We start from the raw sequence: 24,017 nt of genomic DNA, 5'->3' as shown, positions 1-24,017 counted from the left end.
GATATACAAGATCTATAAAGAACTCCTCAAACTCAAAACACATGTCAAAATATGGGCAGAAGACATGAACAGACACTTCTCCAAAGAAGACATACAAATGGCTATCAGACACATGAAAAATGTTCATCATCATTAGCCATCAGGGACATTCGAATTAAAAACACATTGAGATACACCTTACATCAGTTAGAATGGCCAAAATTAACAAGACAGTAAACAAGTGTTGCAGAGGATGTGGAGAAGGGGAACCCTCTTACACTGTTGGGGGGAATGCAAGTTGGTGCATCCACTTTGGAAAACAGTGTGGAAATTCCTTAAGAAATAAAAAATAGAGTTACCCTATGACCCTTCAATGCACTACTGGGTATTTACCCCAAAGATACAGATGTAATGAAAAGAAGGGCCATCTGTACTCCAGTGTTCATCGCAGCAATGGTCATAATCTCTAAACTGGGGAAAGAGCCAAGATGTCCTTCAACAGACAAATGGATAAAGAAGATATTGTCCATATATACAATGGAATATTCTGCCTCCATCAGAAAGGATGAATATCCAACTTTTGTATCAACATGGATGGGGCTAGAGGAGATTATGCTGAATGAAATAAGTCAAGCAGAGAAAATCAATTATCATTATCATATGGCTTCACTTATTTGTGGAGCATAAGGAATAACATGGAGGACATTAGGAGAATGAAAGGAAAAAATGAATTGGGGGAAATCGGAGGGGGAGACGAAACATGAGAGACTGTGGACTCTGAGAAACAAACTGAGGGTTTTGGAGGGGAGAGGGGTGTGGAGACAGGTGACCTGGGTCATGGGTATTAAGGGCATGCGTTGCATGGAGCAACGGCCACAAAAAGAACAGGGCACCTAAATGTGGCAAAGTTTTCAAGCATCAAAGGAGGGAAGCTAGCTGCAAACAGCAAAACTAGGCAGTGTTGCTGCCAGTGTTGCCATAAGCCATGAACCACTGTATGGTAGGGCAATTGCTCTCTGAGCAGGGGTCCAGCAAAGCGCAGAAGTACAGTGAGTCCCCTCCCCACCCTTCCCTGGGAAGAATGGCATGGATCCACACCACAGAAGTCTATAAAATTTGGGGACTTAAGCAGGGTAGGATGCTGGAAATAAAAATGCTTGGTCACAGGCAACTCTGAACACAGAGTTCTGGTGAAAACTAGGGAGACAAGAGTGATCGACTGTTTTTGTTTTGTTTTGTTTTGTTTTGTGAAGGTTCACTGAAGAGTGGGGGAAGCAAGCGTTCAGCTCAGGACATCACCATCTTTAGCCCCCCCCCCGCCCCCATTGGTACTAGAATCCTTCAGGGAGCCACCAGTGCCATGTGGTGCAATCCAGAACCACTTACACTGAGCCCACCCCCTGGCAAGGGGTGGTGCAATTCCCCCAGGCAAAGGTACCTGAGAATCAGTGCAACAGATCCCTCTCCCAGAGGACCAACAGTAACATCCAGCTAATACCAAGTTTACTGATCATAGAGAAATGCAAAATGTCAGCTCCTGGAGAAAACAGTATATAGCACTCATGTTTTTTCCTTACTATTCTTTAGTCCTTCAGTTTTATTTACTTTTTCTCTTTCAGCTCTTTTCTTATTTTATCAATCATTTTAAAAAATATTTTTAATGAAACAAGATGGGATTGAGAGGGAGATAAACCATAAGAGATTCTTAATCTCACAAAACAGAGGGTTGCTGGGGGAGGAGAGGTAGGGAGAGGGTGGTTGGGTTAGGGACGTTGGGGAAGGTATGTGATATGGTGAATGCTGTGAAATGTGTAAGCCTGATGATTCACAGACCTGTACTCTTGGGGCAAATAATACATTATATGTTAATAAATATCATTTTTTAAAAATGAAAAAAAATCTTAAAATTTTTATTGTTACGTTTATGTTATATGTATGTTTTTAACTTTTTGGTTTCCTTTCATTGTATTCAATTATATTTTTGTATATATATAACTTCTTTCTTTCTGTGGGATCAATTTCTTCTAACAAACAGACAAAAATATATCTAGGATCTAGTTTATTTTTGTGTTCTATTCTACTTCTTGATAGATTTTTTTCTCATTTTTTCCCCTATTTTCTTCTCATATGTTTAGTGTGTATTTTAGTGTGTTTTGCTATTTTTCTATTTTGAATTTTCTCTCTCATTCATCTAATCTTTTCTGGACATAATGGCAAGACAGAAAAACTCACCCCAAAATAAAGAACAGGAGGGAGTACTCACTGGCAGGGATTCAATCAATATGGATATAAGAAGGATGACATACTAAGAATTCAAAACAATGACTATAGATACTATCTGGACTTGAAAAAAGCAGAGAAGACACTGGAGAATCCCTTATTGAGAAACCAAATAAAATAAAATAAAATAAAATAAAATAAACAACAAAAGAAACCTCTAATATCTAAAAAGGCCAAAATAAAAAAAGAGTTCTGAGAGGCAATAAAAACTGAAGGCTTTAACTGCTATATGAGGCGGAGGAGTCAGTAATATAGAAGACAAAATGATGGAGAATGAGGAAGCTGAGAAAAAGAGACAAACAACTACCTAATCAGAAAGGGAGGATTCAAGAGATCAGCAATACCATAAAGTAAAACAGTATTAGAATAATTGGAGTCACAGAGGAAGAGGAAAGGGGTAGAGTGGTAGAAGGTATATTGCAGCAAATTATAACTGAGAACTCTAATATGGGGAAAGAAGGAAGTATTCAAGTCCAGAAAACACAGAGAATACCTCTCAAAATCAATAAAAAATAAGTTAATGGCTTGACTTATATTATATTATATTATTTATAGTGAAGCTTGCAAATTTCAGAGATAAAGAGAAATCTTAAAAGCAGATCAGGACAAGAGGTCCTTAACCTACAGAGGTCAAAACATAAGACTGGCAGCAGCCCTATCCACAGAGACCGGCAGGCCAGAAAGAACCAGCATTATATTCAAGGTGCTAAATGAGGAAAATATGGAGCCAAGAATCTGGCAAGGTGTCATCTTGAAGAGAAGGAAAGGAGTATCCAGGACAAACAGAAACTAAAAGAACTTGTGATCACTAAAGCAACCCTCCAAGAAATATTAAAGGGGATCTTTTGAGCAAAGAGGAAGCCCAAAACTAACATAGACCAGAAAGAAACAGGGACAGTGACCTTTAGATTTACAGAAACAGTGACCTTTATAAATAATGCAATGACATTAAATTCATTTCTTTCAATAATTACTCTGAATATAAATGGACTAAATGCTCCTATTAAAAGACACAGGTATCAGATTAGACAAAGACCCCATCCTATATATCTGTCTATAAGAAATTCATTTTAGACCCAAAGACACCTCCAGATTGAAAGTGAGAGAGTGGAGAACTATTTATCATGCTAATGGACATCAAAAGAAAGTAGAGGTAGCTGTCTTTATATCACACAAAGTAGATTTTAAACCAAAGACTGTAATAAGAAATGAGGAAGGACACTGTATCATAAGAAAATGGCCTATTCAAAAAGAGGATCTAAAAACTGTAAATATTTTTGTCCCTAACATTGGAGAAGCCAATTACACAAAGCAATTGATAACAAAATTAAAGAAACACATTGAAAATAATACAATAATAAAATATAGGAGAATTTGGTGGAAGTGGAGATGCCCTGGGCCTCTGCAATCCAGTGGTCCCCTAGGCCTATGGCTGCCTACTCCTACCTGCTAGCCCCAACCAGCTCCCACCGTCTTGGCTGAAGGCAAGGCACTGCTCGACCAAAGCTTCTTGTGGAATGTTTTCTGGAAGCATATGGACTCCATTTAATCCAGTGACTATCATGTCAATTGTATCTAAGTTTGACCAAGAGAACAAGGCTGGCATGAAGGTCAATGAGTTCACTGGCATGTGGAAATACAACACAGACTGGCAGAATGTATTCTGTACTTATGACATGGATAACTCTGGGATGACCAACAAGAACTAACTCAAACAAGCTCAAGAACTAGCTCAGACAAAGCTGGTTTTGGGTACCAGCTCTCTGACCAGTTTCACAACATCTTCATTTGCAAGTTTGAACAACAATGATGGGGGTAGATCACATTTGACAATTTCATCCAGGGCTGTGTCATCTTGCAGAGGTTGACCATTACATTCAGGTGCTATGATATGGATCAGAACATCTGGATTCAGGCGTCCTATGAACAGTATCTGTCCACAGTTTTCAGTGTCATATAACACTGACCTTTGCAAATCAACATGACTTAAAGAAGGAAGACGAAAAATGCCAAATATCCCTTTAAAGAAATGGGACACAGCTGCAACTAGACACTGTTTTTCTTCCTTAAGATTTTATATAATTAACATTTGGGGACCTATTACTATGTTCCTAAACTAGTAAGATTTTTGCAACTGTAACAATAGTTATAATCATTATTCACATAGAGACATTTGATTTGAAACTGTTCAATTGTATCATGAGTTAAGATATAATAATGTTTCAGGTATCCTGCATGACAAAAATTCATCATGTGCATTTCTAGATAGCTCCAATTCCATAGTGGAAATACTTTTATTAGCCAGTAGAAGTTTAAAAATAATACAGAACTTGCACAGAGGCTTTTATGTTCCTTACATTTTTAAAGTGGAGTTTATTTATTTGTTTGAATATGCAACATAAGCAATAAAGCAAATGGGTCCCTAACCCTTCCCCAAAAAGTGTAGGAGAATATAACTCTCCTCTCATAGCAATGTATAGACCATCTAAGCAGAAGATTAACAAGGAAATAAGGGCTTTGAATGACATAGTGGACCAGATGGACTTACAGATATACATTAGGATGAACTACTAAAGCAATAGGACACATTCTTCTCAAATGCAAATGGAACATTCTCCAGAATATCACATACTAGGTCACAAATCAGGTATCAACTAACACCAAAAGACTGGGACTATTCCCTGCATATTTTCAAACAATGTTGCTTTATAACTTGAACCTAATCACAATAGAAAATTTGGAAGCAAAACAAATATGTGGAGGTTAAAAATCATCCCATTGAAGAATGAATAGGTCAACCAGGAAATTAGAGAATTAAAAAAAAAAAAAAACATGGAGAAAATGAAAATGAAAACCAGACAGTTTAGAACATTTGGAATGTAGCAAAGGCAGTCCTTGGAGAGAGTATATGGCTATACAGGCCTATCTCAGGAAATAAGAAAAGTCTCAAATACACAATCTAACCCTATTGCTCAGTAAGATGGGAAAAGAACAGCAAATAAAATCTAAACCCAGCAGGAGAAGAGAAATAACAAGGATTAGAGCAGAAATCCATAATATAGAAATCAGAAAAATAGTAGAACAGATCAACAAAATGAGGAGCTGGTTCATTGAAAAAATTAATAAGATTAATAAACACCAGCCAGATTATCAAAAAGAAAGGAGAAATGTCCCAAATAAATAAAATTATGAATGAAAGAGGACAGAGCACAACAAACACTGAAGAAATACAACAACTTATGAGAATATGAGAAATTAAAACTAATAAGTTAGACAATGTGGAAGAAATGGATGCATTCCTAGAAACATATAATCTACCAAAACTGAAGCAGGGAAAAAACAAACAAACAAACAAACCTGAACAGACCCATTATCAACAAAGAAATTGAATTAGTAATCAAAAACCTCCCAAAAAAACAAGAGTCCAGGACCAGGTAATCTCCCAGTAGAATTCTATAAAACATATTTTAAAAAATAAAGAAAAATTAATACCTATTCTTCTGAAACTCTTTCAAAAAATAGAAATGTAAAAAAAAACTTCCAAACTCATTCTATGAGGCCATTATTATCTTGATCTCAAAACCAGACAAAGGCCCCATGAGAAAAGAAAATTGCAGACCGATATCCTGATGAAAAGGGGTGAAAAAAATCTCAACAAGATACTAGTCAATAGGATCCAACAGTACATTTTGAAGCATTATTCAGCATAACCAGATGGGATTTATTCCTGGAATGGAAGGATGGTTCAACATCCACAAACCAACAATGTGAGGCATCACATTAGTAAGAAAGGACAGAAACCATATAATCCTCTCAATAAATGCAGAAAAAGCATTTGACAAAATATACATCTTTTTCTTGATTAAAAAAATACTCTCCACAGTGTAGGGATAAAGGGAACATACCTCCATAACATAAATGACATATACAAAAAACCCAACACCAAAGATGAATCTGAATGGGGAAAATCGGACAGCTTTTCCCCTAAGGTCAGGAATAGGACAGGGATGCCCACTCTCACCACTGCTGTATAACACAGTACTGGAAGTCCTAGTGTTGACAACCAGTCAACAAAAAGAAGTAAAAGGCAACCCAAGCAAGAAAGAAGAAGTCAAACTTTTCCTCTTTACAGATGATGTGATACTCTACGTAGAAAATCCAGAAGACTCAGCAAAAAATTGCTAGAAATGATATAGGAATTCAGCAACATGACAGAATATAAAAATCAATGCACAGAAATCAGTTGCATTTCTGCACACTAACAATGAGACAGAAAAACAGAGAAATTAAGGAGTTGATCCCATTTACAACTGCAGCAAAATCCTTAAGATACTTAGGAATAAACCTAACCAAAGAGGTAAAGGATCTGTACTCTAAAAACTGTAGAACACTCATGAAAGAAATTGAGGAAGACACAAGAAATGGAAAAGCATTCTGAGCTCAAGGACTGGAAGAAAAAGATATTGTTAAATGTCTGTGCTACCTAAAGCAATCTATATTTTTAAAGCAATCCTTATCCAAATATGATCAACATTTTTCACAGAGCTGGAACAAATCATCTTAACATTTGTATGGAAACAGTAAAAACCCAAAATAGCCAAAGGAACGTTGAAAAAGAAATACAGAGCTGGTGGAATCACAATTCTGGACTTCAAGTTCTATTACAAAACTGTTACCATCAAGACAGTATATTACTGGCACAAAAACAGACACATAGACCAATGGAACAGAATAGAGAACCCAGAAATGGACCCTTTTAACTCTATGGTCAACTAATCTTTGACAAAGCAGGGAAAAATATCCAATGGGAAAAAGCTGCTGCAGAAACTCCAAAAAAAACAGTATAGATGTTCCTGAAAAAAATGAAAAATAGAGCTACCTTATGACCCAGGAATTGCAGTACTGGGTATTTATCCAAAGAATACAAACATACTTATTTGAAGGGGCGCCTGCATTCCAATCTTTATAGCAACAATGTCCACAATAGCCAGAACATGGAAAGGGTCCTAATGTCTACAGACAGATGAATGGATAAAGAAGATGTGGTATACATACACAATGGAATATTACTCTGCCATCAAAAAATGAAATCTTACCATTCACAACAACATGGCTAGAGCTAGAGAGTATTGTGCTAAGTGAAATAAGTCAATCAGAGAAAGACAAATTGTTGAATGATTTCACTCACATGTGGGATTAAGAAACAAAACAGATGATCACATCTGGAAGGGAGGGAAAAATAAAATACAAAATCAGAGAGGAGGCAAACCATAAGACTCTTAACTCTAGGAAACAAATGTCACTAGAAGGGGCAGTGGGGTAACTTGGTGATGGATATTAATGAGGGCACCTGTTGTAATGAGTCCTGGGTGTTATATACAAATGATGGATCACTGAACTCTACCTCTGAAACAAGTAATATGTTAAATGTTAATTAATTTTATTTAAATAAAATAAATAAATAAATAAATAAATAAATAAACATTTAAAAGCCCATGTACAATATCTGGTGAAAAGTACAAAATTCTGATGCAGGAAATCATACAAATTCTAAATAAATTAAGTGACATACCATATTCATAGATTAGAAGGTTCAATAATATACAGTAGAGGTGTAAAATCTTCCTAAATTATTCCACAGTTTTAGCATAGTTTATATAAAGATAATAGCAAAAATTTTTAAACAAAAATAAACTTATTCTAAAGTGCATGTGGAAGGATATGCTAGGATAGCAAAAACAATTTTGAAAAAGAAGAATAAATTGGGAGGAATCACTCTTCCTAATGTCAATGATTACCATACAGTTACAGTAATCAAAACAGCATAGAAATGGTGGAGAGAATGACACACAGATCAATGAACAGAATAGAGAAGTGAGAAATACACCAATACAGAAATGTCCAATTACTTATTGACAAAGGGGCAGAAACATTTCAAAGGATGAGAGATATCTTTTTCAAAGTATTATGGTGGAACATTTGAAGTGAGATTAGTCAAAAATTTAATCTCCCACCCTTTACAAAAAGTGACACAAAATGGATTATGTATTTATGTGTAAAACACAAAACCACACCTTTTAGAGATATCATGATAGAAAATCTTCAAAACTTAAGGTTGACAGAGTTCATACACTTGATACAGAAAGCATGATCCAAAAAGGAAAAGGAGTAAGCTTTATCAGAAAAAGAATTTAAAGGAAGTTGGGTTCTGAGATAAAACCATTTATATAAATGGAAAAAAATGTGTTTAAATCACATATCCAAAAACATATATATCTAGGAAACAAACAAAGAAAAACTCTGACAATTCAACACTTAAAAATTCTAATTAGAAAGTGGGCAAAGATTTTCAACAGATGAATGGATAAAGAAGATGTGGTCCATACATACAATGGAATATTACTCAGCCATCATAAAGGATTTGCATCAATATGGATGGAACTGGAGGAGATTTTGTTAAGTGAAATAAGTCAAGCAGAGAAAGTCAATTATCATATAGTTTCACTTATTTGTGGAACAAAAGGGATAGCATGGAGAAAGAAGGGGAAAATGAAGAGGGGAGCAGAGGGGGAAACAAACTGTGAGTGACTATGGACTCCAGGAAACTAACTGAGGGTTTTAGAATGCAAGGGCATCAGGGGATGGGTTAATCCAGTGACTGGGTATTAAGGATGGCACATATTGTATGGAACACTAAGTATTATACACAAACAATGAATCATGGGACATATCAAAAACTAATGATGTACTGTATGGTGACTAACATAACAAAATAAAAAAAAGTAAATAAATAAATATAAAAAGCAGGTATAAGAAAAATAAGAAAATGGACAAAGATGTGAACAGATTTTTCAGTGAAGAGAATATACAGATGCCAAATAAACATGTTTAAGATATTCAACATCATTATCCATTAGGGAAATATAAATTAAATCCACAATGAAATATTAATACACACCTAATAGAATGACTGGGAAAAAAGCATTATCATCAAATGTTAGTAAGGATGCCAAAACACTGGGTCATTCATATAGTATTGGTGGGAATGCCAAATGTTACAGTCACTCTGAAAAATAGTTTGGTAGTTACTTTTAAAATATAAATGGGTTCCCATTGACCCCCCAATCGCACTCCTGGGGATGTTTCTTGGGGAATTAAAATTTTACATTCATGCAGAGTTTTCTACACAATTGTTCACTGCAGAACTCTCCACAATACCTAAAAATTGGCAAAACACCCAAATGTCCATCAATAGTTTTGATACATCCACACAAAGGAATACTAGTCATCAATAAAAAGAAATGAAGTACTTATCCATGCAAGGAATTTCAATACAGTTGGTAGAAATTATGGAAGAGAAAAAAGTAAATCTCCAAGAGATACAAACTGTATGATTCCATATATATAACACTCATGAAATAACATAATTAGAGGCAAATAGTAGTGATTGCCAAGAGTTAGAAATGGCAGAGAAGGGGATCAGTAAGGCTATATAAAAGGGTGATATTAGGAGCCATATAGTGATAATACACTACGGTATCTTGATTGTGATGGTGGTTACATAAATTTGAACATGTAAAACTGCATGAAACTAAATACAAACACACACACATATGTGCTTATACACATATACACAAATTAGTGCATGTATACTGTTGAAATCTGAATATGGTCCATGCATTTTAATAACGCTTATTTCCTGGTTTTACTACTGTGCTGTAGTAATAAAACATGTTAACATTTTATTTATTTTATTTTAACACTTTAATATTTTATTTTAACACTGACAGAATCTGAGTAAGGGATATACAGGTCTTCCATCTGCATTTCTTTGCAACTCTTTGTGATCTACATTTACTTCAAGATAAAAAGTTAAATAAAAATCACAAGGAGATATCATTAGACATCTTCAACTGGCAAAAAAAAAATCAAATAAAACAGAACAAAAATGACAGTACGCTTGTGAAGTATGGAGCATCTGTGCAGAGAAACTGGGACTCTTGTAGATGAATGGGAAGGAGTGCTAGCATAGTCACCTTAGCAATAGTTTGGCTATTTCTTATAAAATTATATTGTATCCCTAGGTATTTATCAACCAAAAGAGAGAACTTACATATACAAAAAAGCCTATATGCATATGTTTCATTAACTGGTGAATGGATAAAGATGTGATATATAAATAAATAAATAAATAATAAATAAATTTTTATACATATCTATATATCGATATAGTGGAATATTAGTTATTAAAAAGAATGAAATCTTGACATTTACAGCAATGTGGAAGGAGCTAGAATGGATTATGCTAAGTGAAGTAAGTCAACCAGAGAAAGACAAATAACATATGATTTTACTCATGCATGGAGCTTAAGAAACAAAACAGATACATATATGGGAAGATAGGAAAAAAGGAAAAAGGGAAATAAACCATAAGCGACTCCTAAGGATAGAAAACAAAGTGTTGATGGAGAGAGATGGTGGAGGATGGACCAGGTGGGTGATCGTCATTAAAGAGAGCACTTGTAATAAGCACGGGGTATTGCATGTTAGTGATGAATTACTGGATTTTTTTTTTAAAGATTTATTTATTTGAGAAAGAGAGGGTATGAGAGAGGGGCATAGGGAGAAAGAGACTTAAGCAGTCTTTGCACAGAGCATGGAGCCTGGACACAGGACTCTATCTTACAACCTTGAGATCACAAACGCAGCAGAAACCAAGAGTCAGGCACTCAACTGACTGTACCACCCAGGTACCCCAAATTACTGAATTCTACTCCTGAAACCAATATTGCACTGTATGTTAACTTACTAAAATTTAAATAAAAAACTTTTTTAACAATAAAAGAATAAAAGAATGAATTATTTAGCAGCACCTAGCTGGCTTAGTAGGTAGAACACATGACCTATTAAAACATGGCAACAGGAGTGGGTCTCAAATTCTTATGTATTATATATGACATTCTGGAAAAGACAAATATATAGGAACAAGAACAGGTAATTGGTTGCCAGGAATTGGCAGTGGGGGATGAATATGAAGGGGGCAGCCAGAGGGAAATTTTAAGGTGATAGATCTATTGTGTATCATGACTGGCAGTGGGAACAAGTATTTTTTCAATACTCATTGAGTTCTATACCACAGAGTGAATGTCACTGTGTATCATTTTTTTAAATGCAAACACATTAAAAAAAATATTTAAAAGGAGAAAACAGCTAAAAGGTTTCTTAAAATTTCCCCAAACACAGTAAGCTATAGACTCAAGAATCACAGTCAATGCAAGCAGGATAAATTAAAAAAGAAATGTGTCCTGATAAATTTCAGCCAAACTGCAGAAAATCATATAAACATATGAAATATAAACATATAAAATAAAAACATATAAAATTTCTGAAACTCAAAGAATAAAGGAAACATTATATTATTGGGATGAATAGAATAATAAGAATGACATTATATTCTCATCAGAAAATGTAAGCTTAGATACACCTAGATTACATCCTTGAATGGCTGAAAGAAAAATTTCTCAATGTAGCATTCTAATTCCAGTGAAAATATTCTTCACAAATTAATACATTTTTATAAAAAACATTTTAAAAACAAAAGCTGAGACAACTGCTCATCACAAGGTAAAACAAAAAGAAGTACAAAAGGAAGTTTTTCAGATAGAAAGAAAATGCCCACATGGAATTTGAATATGCTTGAAGAATTGAAAAGTCCTTGGAAACAGTAAATGGGTAAGTGTAAATATTTATATTAAAAAACTTTAAAATTCCATTGCCTATTTTTTTTAAAGATTTTATTTATTCATTTGTCATAGAGAGAGAAGCGAGAGCAAGTACAGGCAGACAGAGTGGCAGGCAGAGGCAGAGGGAGAAGCAGGCTCCCTGCCAAGCAAGGAGCCCGATGTGGGACTCGATCCCAGGACGCCGGGATCATGACCTGAGCCAAAGGCAGCCGCTTAACCAACTGAGCCACCCAGGCGTCCCTCCATTGCCTATTTAAGGCAAATCTAATAATGTACTATCAGATTTACAACAATAAAAATATAATATAAAGTAAAAATACAAATGATGTAAAGACATTAATGAAATTATACCATTAAGATTTATAAATTGTGAAGTTTAGAAAAAAACAAGTATGTTATATTTGTTCATGAATGTTTATCAAATAAAATTTTAAAATTGTACCATCTACTATCCATATGCAATGGATATGGAAGATCTGATTACTTTTCCCTTTTGAAAAGGGAAACTTAAAAGATGCAACTTGGAGGGGGGTGGAGCAAGATGGTGGAGGAGTAGAAGACCTAAATATCCTCAGGTCTCAGGAGTTCAGTTCAGCTAGATGGTTATCAAACCATTCTGAACACCTACGAACTCAACAGGAAATCAAAAAAGAAGAGCACCAATTCTAGGAATAGAAAAGCAACCAGTTTCTGGAGGGCAGGATATGCAGAGAAGAGAATTCAAGGAGATATACAGGAAGATAGACCACGGGGGGAGGGGCTGGCTCCTGACTAGTGGTAGAGAATGGAGCCAAAATCAGAACTTTTAGAAGTCTTCTCCACTGAGGGACATTGCTCCATAGGTTAAGTGGGAAATGGAGCCCTTGTGGGGACAATGTGATCTCAGCAACCATGGGGTCACAAAAAGAGCAAGGGTATCTGAATGTGACAGAGTTGTCAAGTATCAGTGCAGGGAAGCTGACTGCAGAGACCAGAGCTGAGGAGGGGGCTCTCAGCTTGGGCTTACCAAAAGCTATGATCCGAGGCACAGTGAGGCCACTACTCTTCAAGCAGAGACCCCATAAGTGGCAGACCCAAGGAGAAGACCTGCTCCTTCCTCCTCCAGGAAAAGTGGCATGGGACCATGCTACAGGAATCTGCTAGGTTTGGAGACTCCAACTGGGGCCATGCACCAGAGATAGAAATGCTTGGTCACAGGCTGAGTGAGCATGCAGTGTGGCCAGAGACCAGGGAGACAGCAGCGATTGACTGCTTTTCTCTGAGAGTGCACTGAGGAGGGGGCCCCTGTGCTCTCAGCTTCTACAGGGCCGGAGATTGAGAGGCCACCATTTTTATTTCTGTCCTCCAAAGCTGTATGGAAAGTGTTTAAAGAACAAAAGTGACCAGGAGCAAACCCAAGCAGATGACCTAGTCTGGCCCTTGGCAAGGATGGAGCTATTCCACCTTGGTCAGAGACATTTGAGAATCACTTCAACAGACCCCTCCTCCAGAAGATTAGCAAGCACATCTAGCTAAGACCAAGTTCACCAATCAATGAGAACTGCATAATTCCAGAGCTAAAGGAATGCAACATTTAGAATTTATGGCTTTTTCCCCATGATTCTTTAGTCTTTCAAAGTTAAAATTTTTTAATTTTATTTTTTTCTTATTCCATTTTTTAAAAAAATTTTCCTCTTTCTTATTTTAATCTTTTTAAACAATTTTATCAATAATTTTTTTAAAGAGTTTTATTTATTTGACAGAGATCACAGGTAGGCAGAGAGGCAGGCAGAGAGAGAGGAGGAAGCAGGCTCCCTGCTGAGCAGAGAGCCTGATGTGGGACTTGATACCAGGACCCTGGGATCATGACCTGAGCCGAAGGCAGAGGCTTTAACCCACTGAGCCACCCAGGTGCCCTATCAATAATTTTTTAAAAATCTTTTTAAATTTTCAATTATAGTCATATTCTATCACTTTGTTGGTATTTAGCTTTAATTTTTTTTTATACACAGGTAGGTTTTTCTTTCCTTAAAATTTTGGGATACAGTTTCTCCTAACAGATCAAAATATACCCTAAATCTAGTGCATGGCTTTGTTCTAGTCTCCAAACTGATTGCCTTCTTTCTTTTTTTTTTTCTTTCTTTTTTAAACTTCTTATCAATTCCTTTGTCAGAATCTTTTTAAATTTTCATCTTTACAGTCACATTCCATCCCTTCATCATGTTTATCCTTATTTTTATATAAATATGTTTTTCTTTCTTTAAAATTTAAAATTTTGTGTGGCAGTTTCTTCTAAAAGACCAAAATACACCCCAAATCAAGTGTGTGCTTCTGTTCTATTCACCAGTCTCTATACACACACACACACACACACACACACACACATCATATAAATTATAATATGCATATATGTATATTTCTTTTTTCTCCTTTCTTCTCCCCTGCTCCGGTTTTGTGTCTCGTCCAATTTAGTTAATGTATATTTTCTTGGGGTTCTTGCTACCTGTTTAGTATGTTGTTTTCTCATTCATTTATTCTTACCTGGATAAAATGACAAGGGGGAAAAACTCACCTTAAAAAAAAAAAAAAGGAGGCAGTATTGAAGGCTAGGGACCAAATCAATACAGACATTACTAAGATGTCAGAACTACAGTTCAGAATGACAATTATCAAGGTGCTAGCTCTGCTCAAAAAAAGCAAGAAAAATCCCTTTCTGGAGAAATAAAATTCCTTTCTGGAGACAAAAAAGAACTAAAATCTAACAATTTGAAATTTTAAAAAGCTATTAATGAGGTACAAGCAAAAATGGATACTCTTCTGCTAGGATAAATGAGGCAGAAGAGAGAATTAGTGATATAGAAGATCAAATGATGGAGAACAATGAAGCTGAGAAAAAGAGAGATAAACAACTACTGGACCACGAACAGAGATTTTGAGGGATAAGTGTTACCATAAGATGAAACAGTATTAGAATAATTGAGATCCCAGAAGAAGAAGAAGAGAGAGAGAGGAGGGCAAAAGGTATATTGGAGCAAATAATAGCAGAGAATTTCCCTAATTTGGTGAATGAAACAAGCATCAAAATCCAGAAGGCCCAGAGAACTCCCTCAAAATCAATAAAAATAAGTCAACACCCTGTCATCTAATAGTAAACATTACAGGTCTAAGTGACAAAAAGAAAATCCTGAAAGAAGCTTGGGGCAAGAGGTATGTAACACAATAGTAGAAATATTAGATTGGCAGCAGACCTATCCACCAAGACATGGTAGGCCAGAAAGGACTTTCATGATATCATCAGAGCAATAAAAAAGAAAAATATGCATCCAAGAATCATATATCCAGCTAGGCTGTCTTTCAAAATAGAGATAAAAAGCTTCCAGGGCAAACAAAAATTAAAAGAATTTGCAAACACCAAAGTGGCCTTTTGGAAATATTGAAAGGGTCCTCTAAGCAAAGAGAGAGCCTAAAAGTAGTAGACCAGAAAGGAACAGAGACAATATACAGTAACAGTCACCTTACAGACAATATAATGGCACTAAATTCGTATCTTTCAATAGTTACCCTGAATCTAAATGGGCTAAATGCTCCAATCAAAAGACACAGGGTATCAGAATGGATTAAAAAAAAATCAATATGCTTTTTGCAAGAGACTGATTTAAGACCCAAAGACACCTCCAGATTTAAAGTGAGGAGGTCAAAAACAATTTACCATGCTAATGGACATCAGAAGAAAGCTGGGGTGGCAATCCAAAGATGATAATAAGAGATGGAAAAGGATACTATATCATACTTAAAGGGTCTGTCATTCAAGAAGATCTAACAATTTTAAATATCTATGCCCCTGACATGAGGAGCCAATTATATAAACCAATTAATAACAAAATCAAATAAACACATTGACAATAATACAATTATAGCAGGGGACTTTAACACCCTCCTGCAAACACCAAAGCGGCCTTTTGGAAATATTGAAAGGGTCCTCTAAGAATTGGTCCATCCAAAATGGATGGATCATCTAAGGAAAAGATCAACAAGGAAATAAAGGCTTTAAAAGACACACTGGTCCAGATGGACATCATAGATACATCCAGAACATCCATCCCAAAGCAACAGAATACAAATTCTTATCTGGTACATATGGAACATTCTCCATAATAGACCACATCCTGGATCACAAATCAGGTCTCAATTGCTACCAAAAGATTGGGCTCATTCCCTGCATATTTTCCAACCACAGTGCTTTGAAACCAGAACTCAACCACAAGAGGAAAGTTGGAAAGAACTCAGATACATGGAAGCTAAAGAGCGTTCTACAAAAGAATAAATGGGTCAACTAGTAAATTAAAGAACTTAAAAAAATTCATGAAATAAATAAAAATGAAAACACAACTCAAAATCTTTGAGACACAGTAAAGGCGGTCCTGAGAAGAAAATATATGGCAATACAAGCCTTTCTCAAGAAAAAAGAAAGGTCTCAAGTACACAACCTAACCCTACACCTAAAGGAGCTGGAGAAAGAAGAGCAAAGAAAGCCTAAACCCAGCAGGAGAAGAGAAATAATAAAGATCAGAGCAGAAACTAATTAAATAGAAACCAAAAGAACAATAGAACAAATCAATGAAACTAGGAGCTGGTTCTTTGAAAGAATTAATAAGATTGATAAATCCCTGAACATATTAATCAGAAAGAAAAGAGAAAGGACCCAAATTAATAAAATCATGGATGAAAGAGGGGGGATCACAACCAACACCAAATAAATACAAACTATTATAAGAACATATTATGAGCAACTGTACACCAGCAAATTTGACAATCTGGAAGAAATAGATGCATCCTAGAGACATATAAACTATAAAAACTGAACCAAGAAGAAACAGAAAACCTGAATAAGACCCATAACCAGTAAAGAGATTGAAGCAGTCATCAAAAATTTCCCAAGAAACAAGAGCCCAGGGCCAGACGGCTTCCTAGGGGAATTCTACCAAATATTTAAAGAAGAATTAATACCTTTTCTCTTGAAACTGTTCCAAAAAATAGAAATGTAAGGAAAATTTCCAAATCTATTTTATGAGGCCAGCATTACCTTGATCCTAAAACCTTGATCTCAAAACCCCATCAAAAAGGAGAATTACAGACCAATATCCTTGATGAACACAGATGCAAAACTTCTCAGAATTTTAGCCAATAGGTTGCAACAGAACATTAAAAGGATTATTCACCATGACAAAGTGGGATTTATTCCTGGGCTCAAAGTTGGTTCAACACCCACAAATCAATCAATATGATACTATATATTAATAAAAGATATAACAAGAACCATATGATATTTTCAATAGATGCTAAAAAAGCATTTGACAAATTACAACATACTTTCTTGATCAAAACTCTTTATAGCGTAAGGATACAGGGTACATACCTGAATATCATCAAAGCCATCCATGAGAAACCCACAGTCAATATCATTCTGAATGGGGAAATACTGAGATTTTTTTCTCTAAGTTCAGGAACATGGCAGGGCTGTCCATTATTACCACTGCTATTCAAGATAATACTAGAGGTCCCAGCCTCAGCAATCAGACAACAAAAAGAAATTAAAGGCATCCAAATCGGCAAAGAAGAAGTCAAACTTTCACTATTTGATTTGAAGATTATATGATACTTTCTGTGGAAAACCCAAAAGACTCCACTCCATAACTGCTAGAACTCACACAGGAATTCAGTAAAGTGTCAGGATATAAAATCAATGCACAGAAATCAGTTGCAGTTCTATACACCAACAGCAAGACAGAAGAAAGAGAAAGTAAGGACTTGATCCCATTTATAATTGCACCCAAAACCATAAGATAACAAGGTATATCTTATACCTTATAAGATAACAAGGTTAGGTATAAACCTAACCAAAGAGGCAAAGAATCTGTACTCAAAAAAGTATAAGGTACTCATGAAAGAAACTGAGGAAGATACAAAGAAATGGAAAAATGTTCCACACTCATGGATTAGAAGAACAAATATTGTGAAAATGTCTATGCTACCTAAAGCAATATACACATTTAATGCAATCCCTATCAAAATATCATCGATTTTTTTCAAAGAAATGGAACAAATTATCCTAAAATTTATATGGAACTAGAAAAGACCCCAAATAGCCAGAGGAATTTTGAAAAAGAAAATGAAAGCTTCTGGCATCACAATTCCAGACTTCAAGATCTATTACAAAACTATAAACCTCAAGACAGTATGGTACTGGCACAAAAACAGACACGTAGATCAATGGAACAGACTAGAGTGCCCAGAAATGGACCCTCAACCCTGTGTTCAACTAATCTTTGACAAAGCAGGAAAGAATGTCCAATGGAAGCAAGACAGTCTCTTCAACAAATGCTGTTGGGAAAATTGAACAGCCACATGCAAAAGAATGAAACTGGACAATTTCCTTAACCACACTCAAAAATAGACTCGAAATGGGTGGAAGACCTCAGTGTGAGACATGAGTCCATCAAAGTCCTTGAAGAGAACACAGGGAACAACCTCTTCGACCTCAGCCACAGCAACTTCTTCCTAGAAACATCGCCAGAGGCAAGGGAAGAAAGGGCAAAAATTAACACTGGGACATCATCTAGATAAAAAGCTTTTGCACAGCAAATGAAACAGTCAACAAAACCAAAAGACAACCAATTAACTGGGAGAAGATATTTTCAAATGACATATCAGATAAAGGGTTATTTTCCAAAATCTATAAAGAACTTATCAAACTCAACACCCAAATAGTAACAGACAATCCAATCAAGAAATGGGCAGAAGACAAGAACAGACATTTTTGCAAAGAAGACTTCCAAATGGCCAACAAACACATGAAAAAGTGCTCAATGTCCCTTGGCATCAGGGAAATACATATCAAAATCACAGTGAAATACCACCTCACATTACTCAGAATGGTTAAAATTAACATGTCAGGAACAGATGTTGGCAAGGATGTGGAGAAAGGGGAATGCAAGCTGGTGCAGTCACTCTGGAAAATAGTTTGGAGGTTCCTCAGAAAGTTGAAAGCAGAGCTACCCTATGACTTAGCAATCCCACTACTGGGTATTTACCCTAACGATACAAATGTCGTGATCCAAAAGAGCACATGCACCTGAATGTTACATCAGCAATGTCCACAATAGCCAAGCTATGGGAAGAGCCTAGATATCCATCAACAGATGAATGTATAAAGAAGATGTGATATATATTATGCATTCATCAGAAAAAAACGAAATCTTGACATTTGCAACAACATGGATGAAACTAGTAGGTATTATGCTAAGAACAATAAGTTAGTTGGAGAAAGACAATTATCATATGATCTCTCTGATATGAGGAATTTGGGAGGAAGGATGGGGAGTCATGGGGGGAGGGGAGGGAAAAATTTTAAATGATGGGATCAGGGAGGAAGACAAACCATAAGAGACTGTTAATCTCAGGAATCAAACTGAGGGTTTGGGGGGTTGGGGAGGGAGGGAGGGATCGGGTGGCTGGGTGATGGGAAATAGGGAGGGTATGTGCTATGGTGGCTGCTGTGAATTGTGTAAGACTGATGATTCACAGACCCCTGAAGCAAATAATTATATGTTAAAAAAATTATATGTTGGTAAAAAAAAGCAACTTGGTTGTGAACTAGCACATCATGATAGTTAACTTCCTGGGAATATGCAGAATATATATTAAAACTATCACCTATTGTATATTTTAACTATACCTATCACCTATCTAGAGAATTCTGTTGTATATGTAGAAATGTTTTTCATAACCATGGTTAAAATTAAAGAGGTCTATTAAAATGTTCACGTCTTAATTGGAATTAAAAGTATATATAAAATTTTGATTGGCAATATGGTACAGAGCTGTACTGTTTAATATAGTTGCCACTAAGTCACAAGTGGCTACTTAAATTTAAATAAAGTAAAATAAAATGGAAATCTTCATTTCCTAGTTGCACTATCCATATGTTGGGTGCTCTGTAGCCACATATTCATTGGAGATGTAGACCCTTACTGTACGGGCAGAAAGCTCCTTGAAGCACACTCATCTAGATACTAACATGCTTTACTCCAAAACCCGTCATCAATACTTCCTCCTTTTGATGTTCGTGACGGTATACAAAGTGGAGGAGAATATCCAACATCACAGTGACAATGAAGAAAATTATTGCAAACCTGAAATCAAAGCCAATAAAAAAATAACATTTTATATACAACATAAAAATTAAATGCATTACTCTGATTGTTAGTCAATGTAAATTATTGAATTATTGTAATTTATGTATTATCAATGGTTTTTACTTAATGTGGAAAATAATATTTAAAAAAATAAAATGTAATATAATAAATTCCCATGAAATTTATTACAATTATACCTTTCAAATATCATAGAGAATTTCTTTTTTATTATTATTATTTTTTAATTTCTTTTCAGTGTAACAGAATTCATTGTTTATGCATCACACCCAGTGTTCCATGCAATACGTGCCCTCCATAATACCCATCACCAGGTTCACCGAACATCCCACCCCCTCCCCTTCAAAACTCTCAGATTGTTTTTCAGAGTCCATAGTCTCTCATGGTTCATCTCCCCTTCCAATTTCCCTCAACTCCCTTCTCCTCTCCATCTCCCCATGTCCTCCATGTTATTTCTTATGCTCCACAAACAAGTGAAACCATATGATAATTGACTCTCTCTGCTTGACTTATTTCACTCAGCATAATCTCTTCCAGTCCCGTCCATGTTGCTACAAAAGTTGGATATTCATCCTTTCTGATGGAGGCATAATACTCCAATAGTGTATAGACCACATCTTCCTTATCCATTCGTCTGTTGAAGGGCATCTTGGTTCTTTCCACAGTTTGGTGACCGTGGCCATTGTTGCTATGAACATTGGGGTACAGATGGCCCTTCTTTTCACTACATCTGTATCTTTGGGGTAAATACCCAGTAGTGCAGTTGCAGAGTCATAGGGAGATTGTTTCTCATGTATTTTTTAAGTAAAAGTAGATAACCTTCTTGACACAACTGAAATGTCTTATTCCAGAAAAGCATAAAATTATGAACCAAAAATTATACTAATCATCAGGAGAATGTAAATAAAAACCTCAATGAGGTATCACTTCACACCGTTCAGAATGGCTGGTACCAAAACAAGAAAAACAGGATTTAGAGAAAAGGGAACAATTGAACACTGTTGGTGGGAATGTAAATTGGTACCGCCACTGTCAAAAGCATTATGGAGGTTCCTCCAAAACATAAAAATATATACAATCCAGTAATTCTAAAACTACTTTTTACCCAATGAAAATAAAAACACTAATTAGAAAGGCATATGTTTCTTGCAGCACTATTTACACTAGCAAAGATATGGAAGCAACCTAAGTGGTTATCAGTAGATGAATGAAGATGTGGTATGTATATATATACAATGGAATGTTACTCAGTCATAAAGAGAAAGAGATCTTGACATTTTTGACAATATGGATGGACCTAGAAGGTATTGTGCTAAATGAAGTAAGTCAGACAGAGAAAGAAAAATGGCCATTATGATTTCACTCATATGAAATATAAAAAATAAAATGTATAAACAAACAAAAAAGCAGAATTAGACCCATAAATACAGTGAACAAACTGTGGTTACCAGAAAGTGAAGTAATGGTGAGAAGGACTAAACTAGTGAAAGCGAGTGGGAGTTGCAGGCATCGGTTATGGAATGAGTAAGTCATGGGGCTAATAAATATAGCATAGGGAACATAGTCAATAATATTGTAATAGCAGATGGTAGCTACACTTGTGGTGAGCATAGCATAATGTACAGAGTTGCTGAATTACTCTTTTACACCTGAAACTAATGTAACACTGTGTGCCAACTATGTTTCAATAAAAAAAATATAAAATAGTAGGAGTTAAAGTTTTTCTTGAATTGTGTTAAGTTAAAAAATAGCTGTTATAAAATCTTTTACCAAAAATGGGAGAGAAAAACAAACAGAAGTTTGTTTAATGACATACCAAATACCAAAACATATTTTGCTAGATAGGAGGGTTAGAAATTATCTCCAAATGTCATCTGGTGGATGAACTGAAAAAAGGATTGGAAGCAGAATAGGGAATCTAGAACTAGGTCATGCAAAAATTGAATAAGAAATTAAATTAAATTAAAATAAAAAAGAAATAAATTTTTAATAGGGCACATAAGTGATTAGGGAGAAAAGCTGAATACAAGACATGCAGGTAAGTCACTTTATTCCAGATTATCATATAAAATATGAAGCATTGATATGGCAAGAGACACCAGCCACAAAGTTAAAGCCTAAATGTATGTTCAGGAAAACAAAGTTTACCAGTTTCTATTCCCTAGTAGATAATTTCACAATGTATAGACAAATAAAAATGCAATTGGCAAGTATGACCATACATATATTGTGCCTAAAAACTCTATCATTAAGGAATTATAAATTAGCAATGGATTTAGCATGTTGAAAGTGATTTTTAAAAAGCTGAGATGCTAGTCTGGTCAGAATTTAAGGAAATGCATATTTTTATATCCGGTAGGTGGGAGTAAAAACTGGTATAATATTCTTTAAACACAATATAATATTTATAAAAATTTAAATGTTGCATAAATGTAGCCAATCATGTATTTCATTAATAATTAAAGAAGTCAGGCAAATGTGCAAAGGTAACTGTACCATAATGTCCATTGTCCCACTACTTACAATAGTTAAGTAAAAGTTAACATTTTCCAAAAGTCCATCAGTGAATGATTCTTAAAATATAGCATTGAGGAGACATACAGGGAAATAAATTGAAACCACTGAAGGATGAATGAGATCTTAATAGACAAGAAACTCTACTCTCACAAAAATATTAGATTATAATATGTGTAATATAAATATATTGAGTATGCTTTCAAATATTTATCGGTACACATACACTCAACCACAAGCAAGATTTACATGTATGTTAAATGTGTATGAGTAATCCTTAAAATATTCAATTTAGAAATGAATTTATTTCATATTGTATTTTTTTACAAACTTCCAAGCTCATGAAGCCTACAACAATGTGAGTGAACACACAAATCATATGTATATGTATAAATAATGGAATCTACTTTCCTTATTTTAACTGAAAATTTTCAAAGTAATTTCTATATCAAATAATTCTAAACCTCATTATCTTGGACAATGTTGTTGACATGAATTAAAATAGCTGTACTGAAATGAAATAACCATTACATACCCCATGTCCACTGCAGTTTATATTTGCATCACAATTTGTTCTCTGTGTGTACGAACTCCTAGGAACACAACGCCCCCGATCACAATACTAAAATGTTAAAAAACAAACAACAAAAACTGTAAATGTAAAGTCAAAAGTTGAGCAATTGTACTTGGTACAAAAATTAAATGCACAATACACTGTATATTTACTTTTCATATAAAATATATCATATCTATAATATGAATCTGGATTTCACGAATCTACTCATTCTAAAAGAAGAACATGAGAGTCCAAATGACATGTTATTGCTTTACCAAATATAAAATTTTGAAATGAGATACTATTTCTTTCCCATGAGGGAGCACAGCTGTGAATTTTGATATATTGATACCAATTGATATAAGAACAAAAATGGCCAAGTTCTACTGGTGATTTGTAATGAGATTGGATCTGTCTTTGCACTTTATATGTATTTTTATGAGACATGCTCATTATACTCAAAGGAAATATTTTTATCCTCATTTTATATTTGATGATAATAAATCTACTCTTTTAAATTCATGCACAAGTTATCAATGACCAATATTCAGTAGAAGAACTCCCTTAGTCACAGAACCACATATTTATCAATGCTAAATTAGTGTTCTTGTCATTTTTATATTTTACATTTTTCCAGCTTTAATGACAGTGTCTCTTACCTTTCATATTTGCACTAAAGCAAGTTATTTAATCTCTCCATACCTCCATTTATCCACCTTTGAATTTGGAATAACAATTATACCCAAATTTTTT

The 24,017-nt window shown here is 35.0% G+C and overlaps 1 protein-coding gene and 1 pseudogene across 2 annotated transcripts in view; one reads left to right on the top strand and one right to left on the bottom strand.

The window, feature by feature from the left end:
* The window catches only part of LOC101673184 (A disintegrin and metallopeptidase domain 3-like), a 121,637-nt gene that overhangs the window by 8,374 nt on the left and 89,246 nt on the right, over positions 1–24,017 (bottom strand). The window contains exons 17-18 of one of the 2 annotated variants that reach the window (XM_004777700.2): positions 23,244–23,330; positions 20,059–20,173 (exon numbers count right to left, since the gene is read on the bottom strand). In XM_004777700.2, coding sequence (XP_004777757.1) covers positions 20,059–20,173; positions 23,244–23,330 — 202 coding nt within the window. Of the gene's footprint in view, positions 1–20,012; positions 20,174–23,243; positions 23,331–24,017 lie in introns of both variants that reach the window. The other variant, XM_045070997.1, reaches the window with a different exon arrangement.
* Positions 3,822–4,219, top strand: LOC106004209 (annotated as a pseudogene).

This window comes from Mustela putorius, unplaced genomic scaffold (genome assembly GCF_011764305.1).
Source record: "Mustela putorius furo isolate JIRA1106 unplaced genomic scaffold, ASM1176430v1.1 tig00003976_pilon_pilon_pilon, whole genome shotgun sequence".
Taxonomy (NCBI): domain Eukaryota; kingdom Metazoa; phylum Chordata; class Mammalia; order Carnivora; family Mustelidae; genus Mustela; species Mustela putorius.
This window is presented reverse-complemented; position numbering and strand designations above follow the sequence as displayed.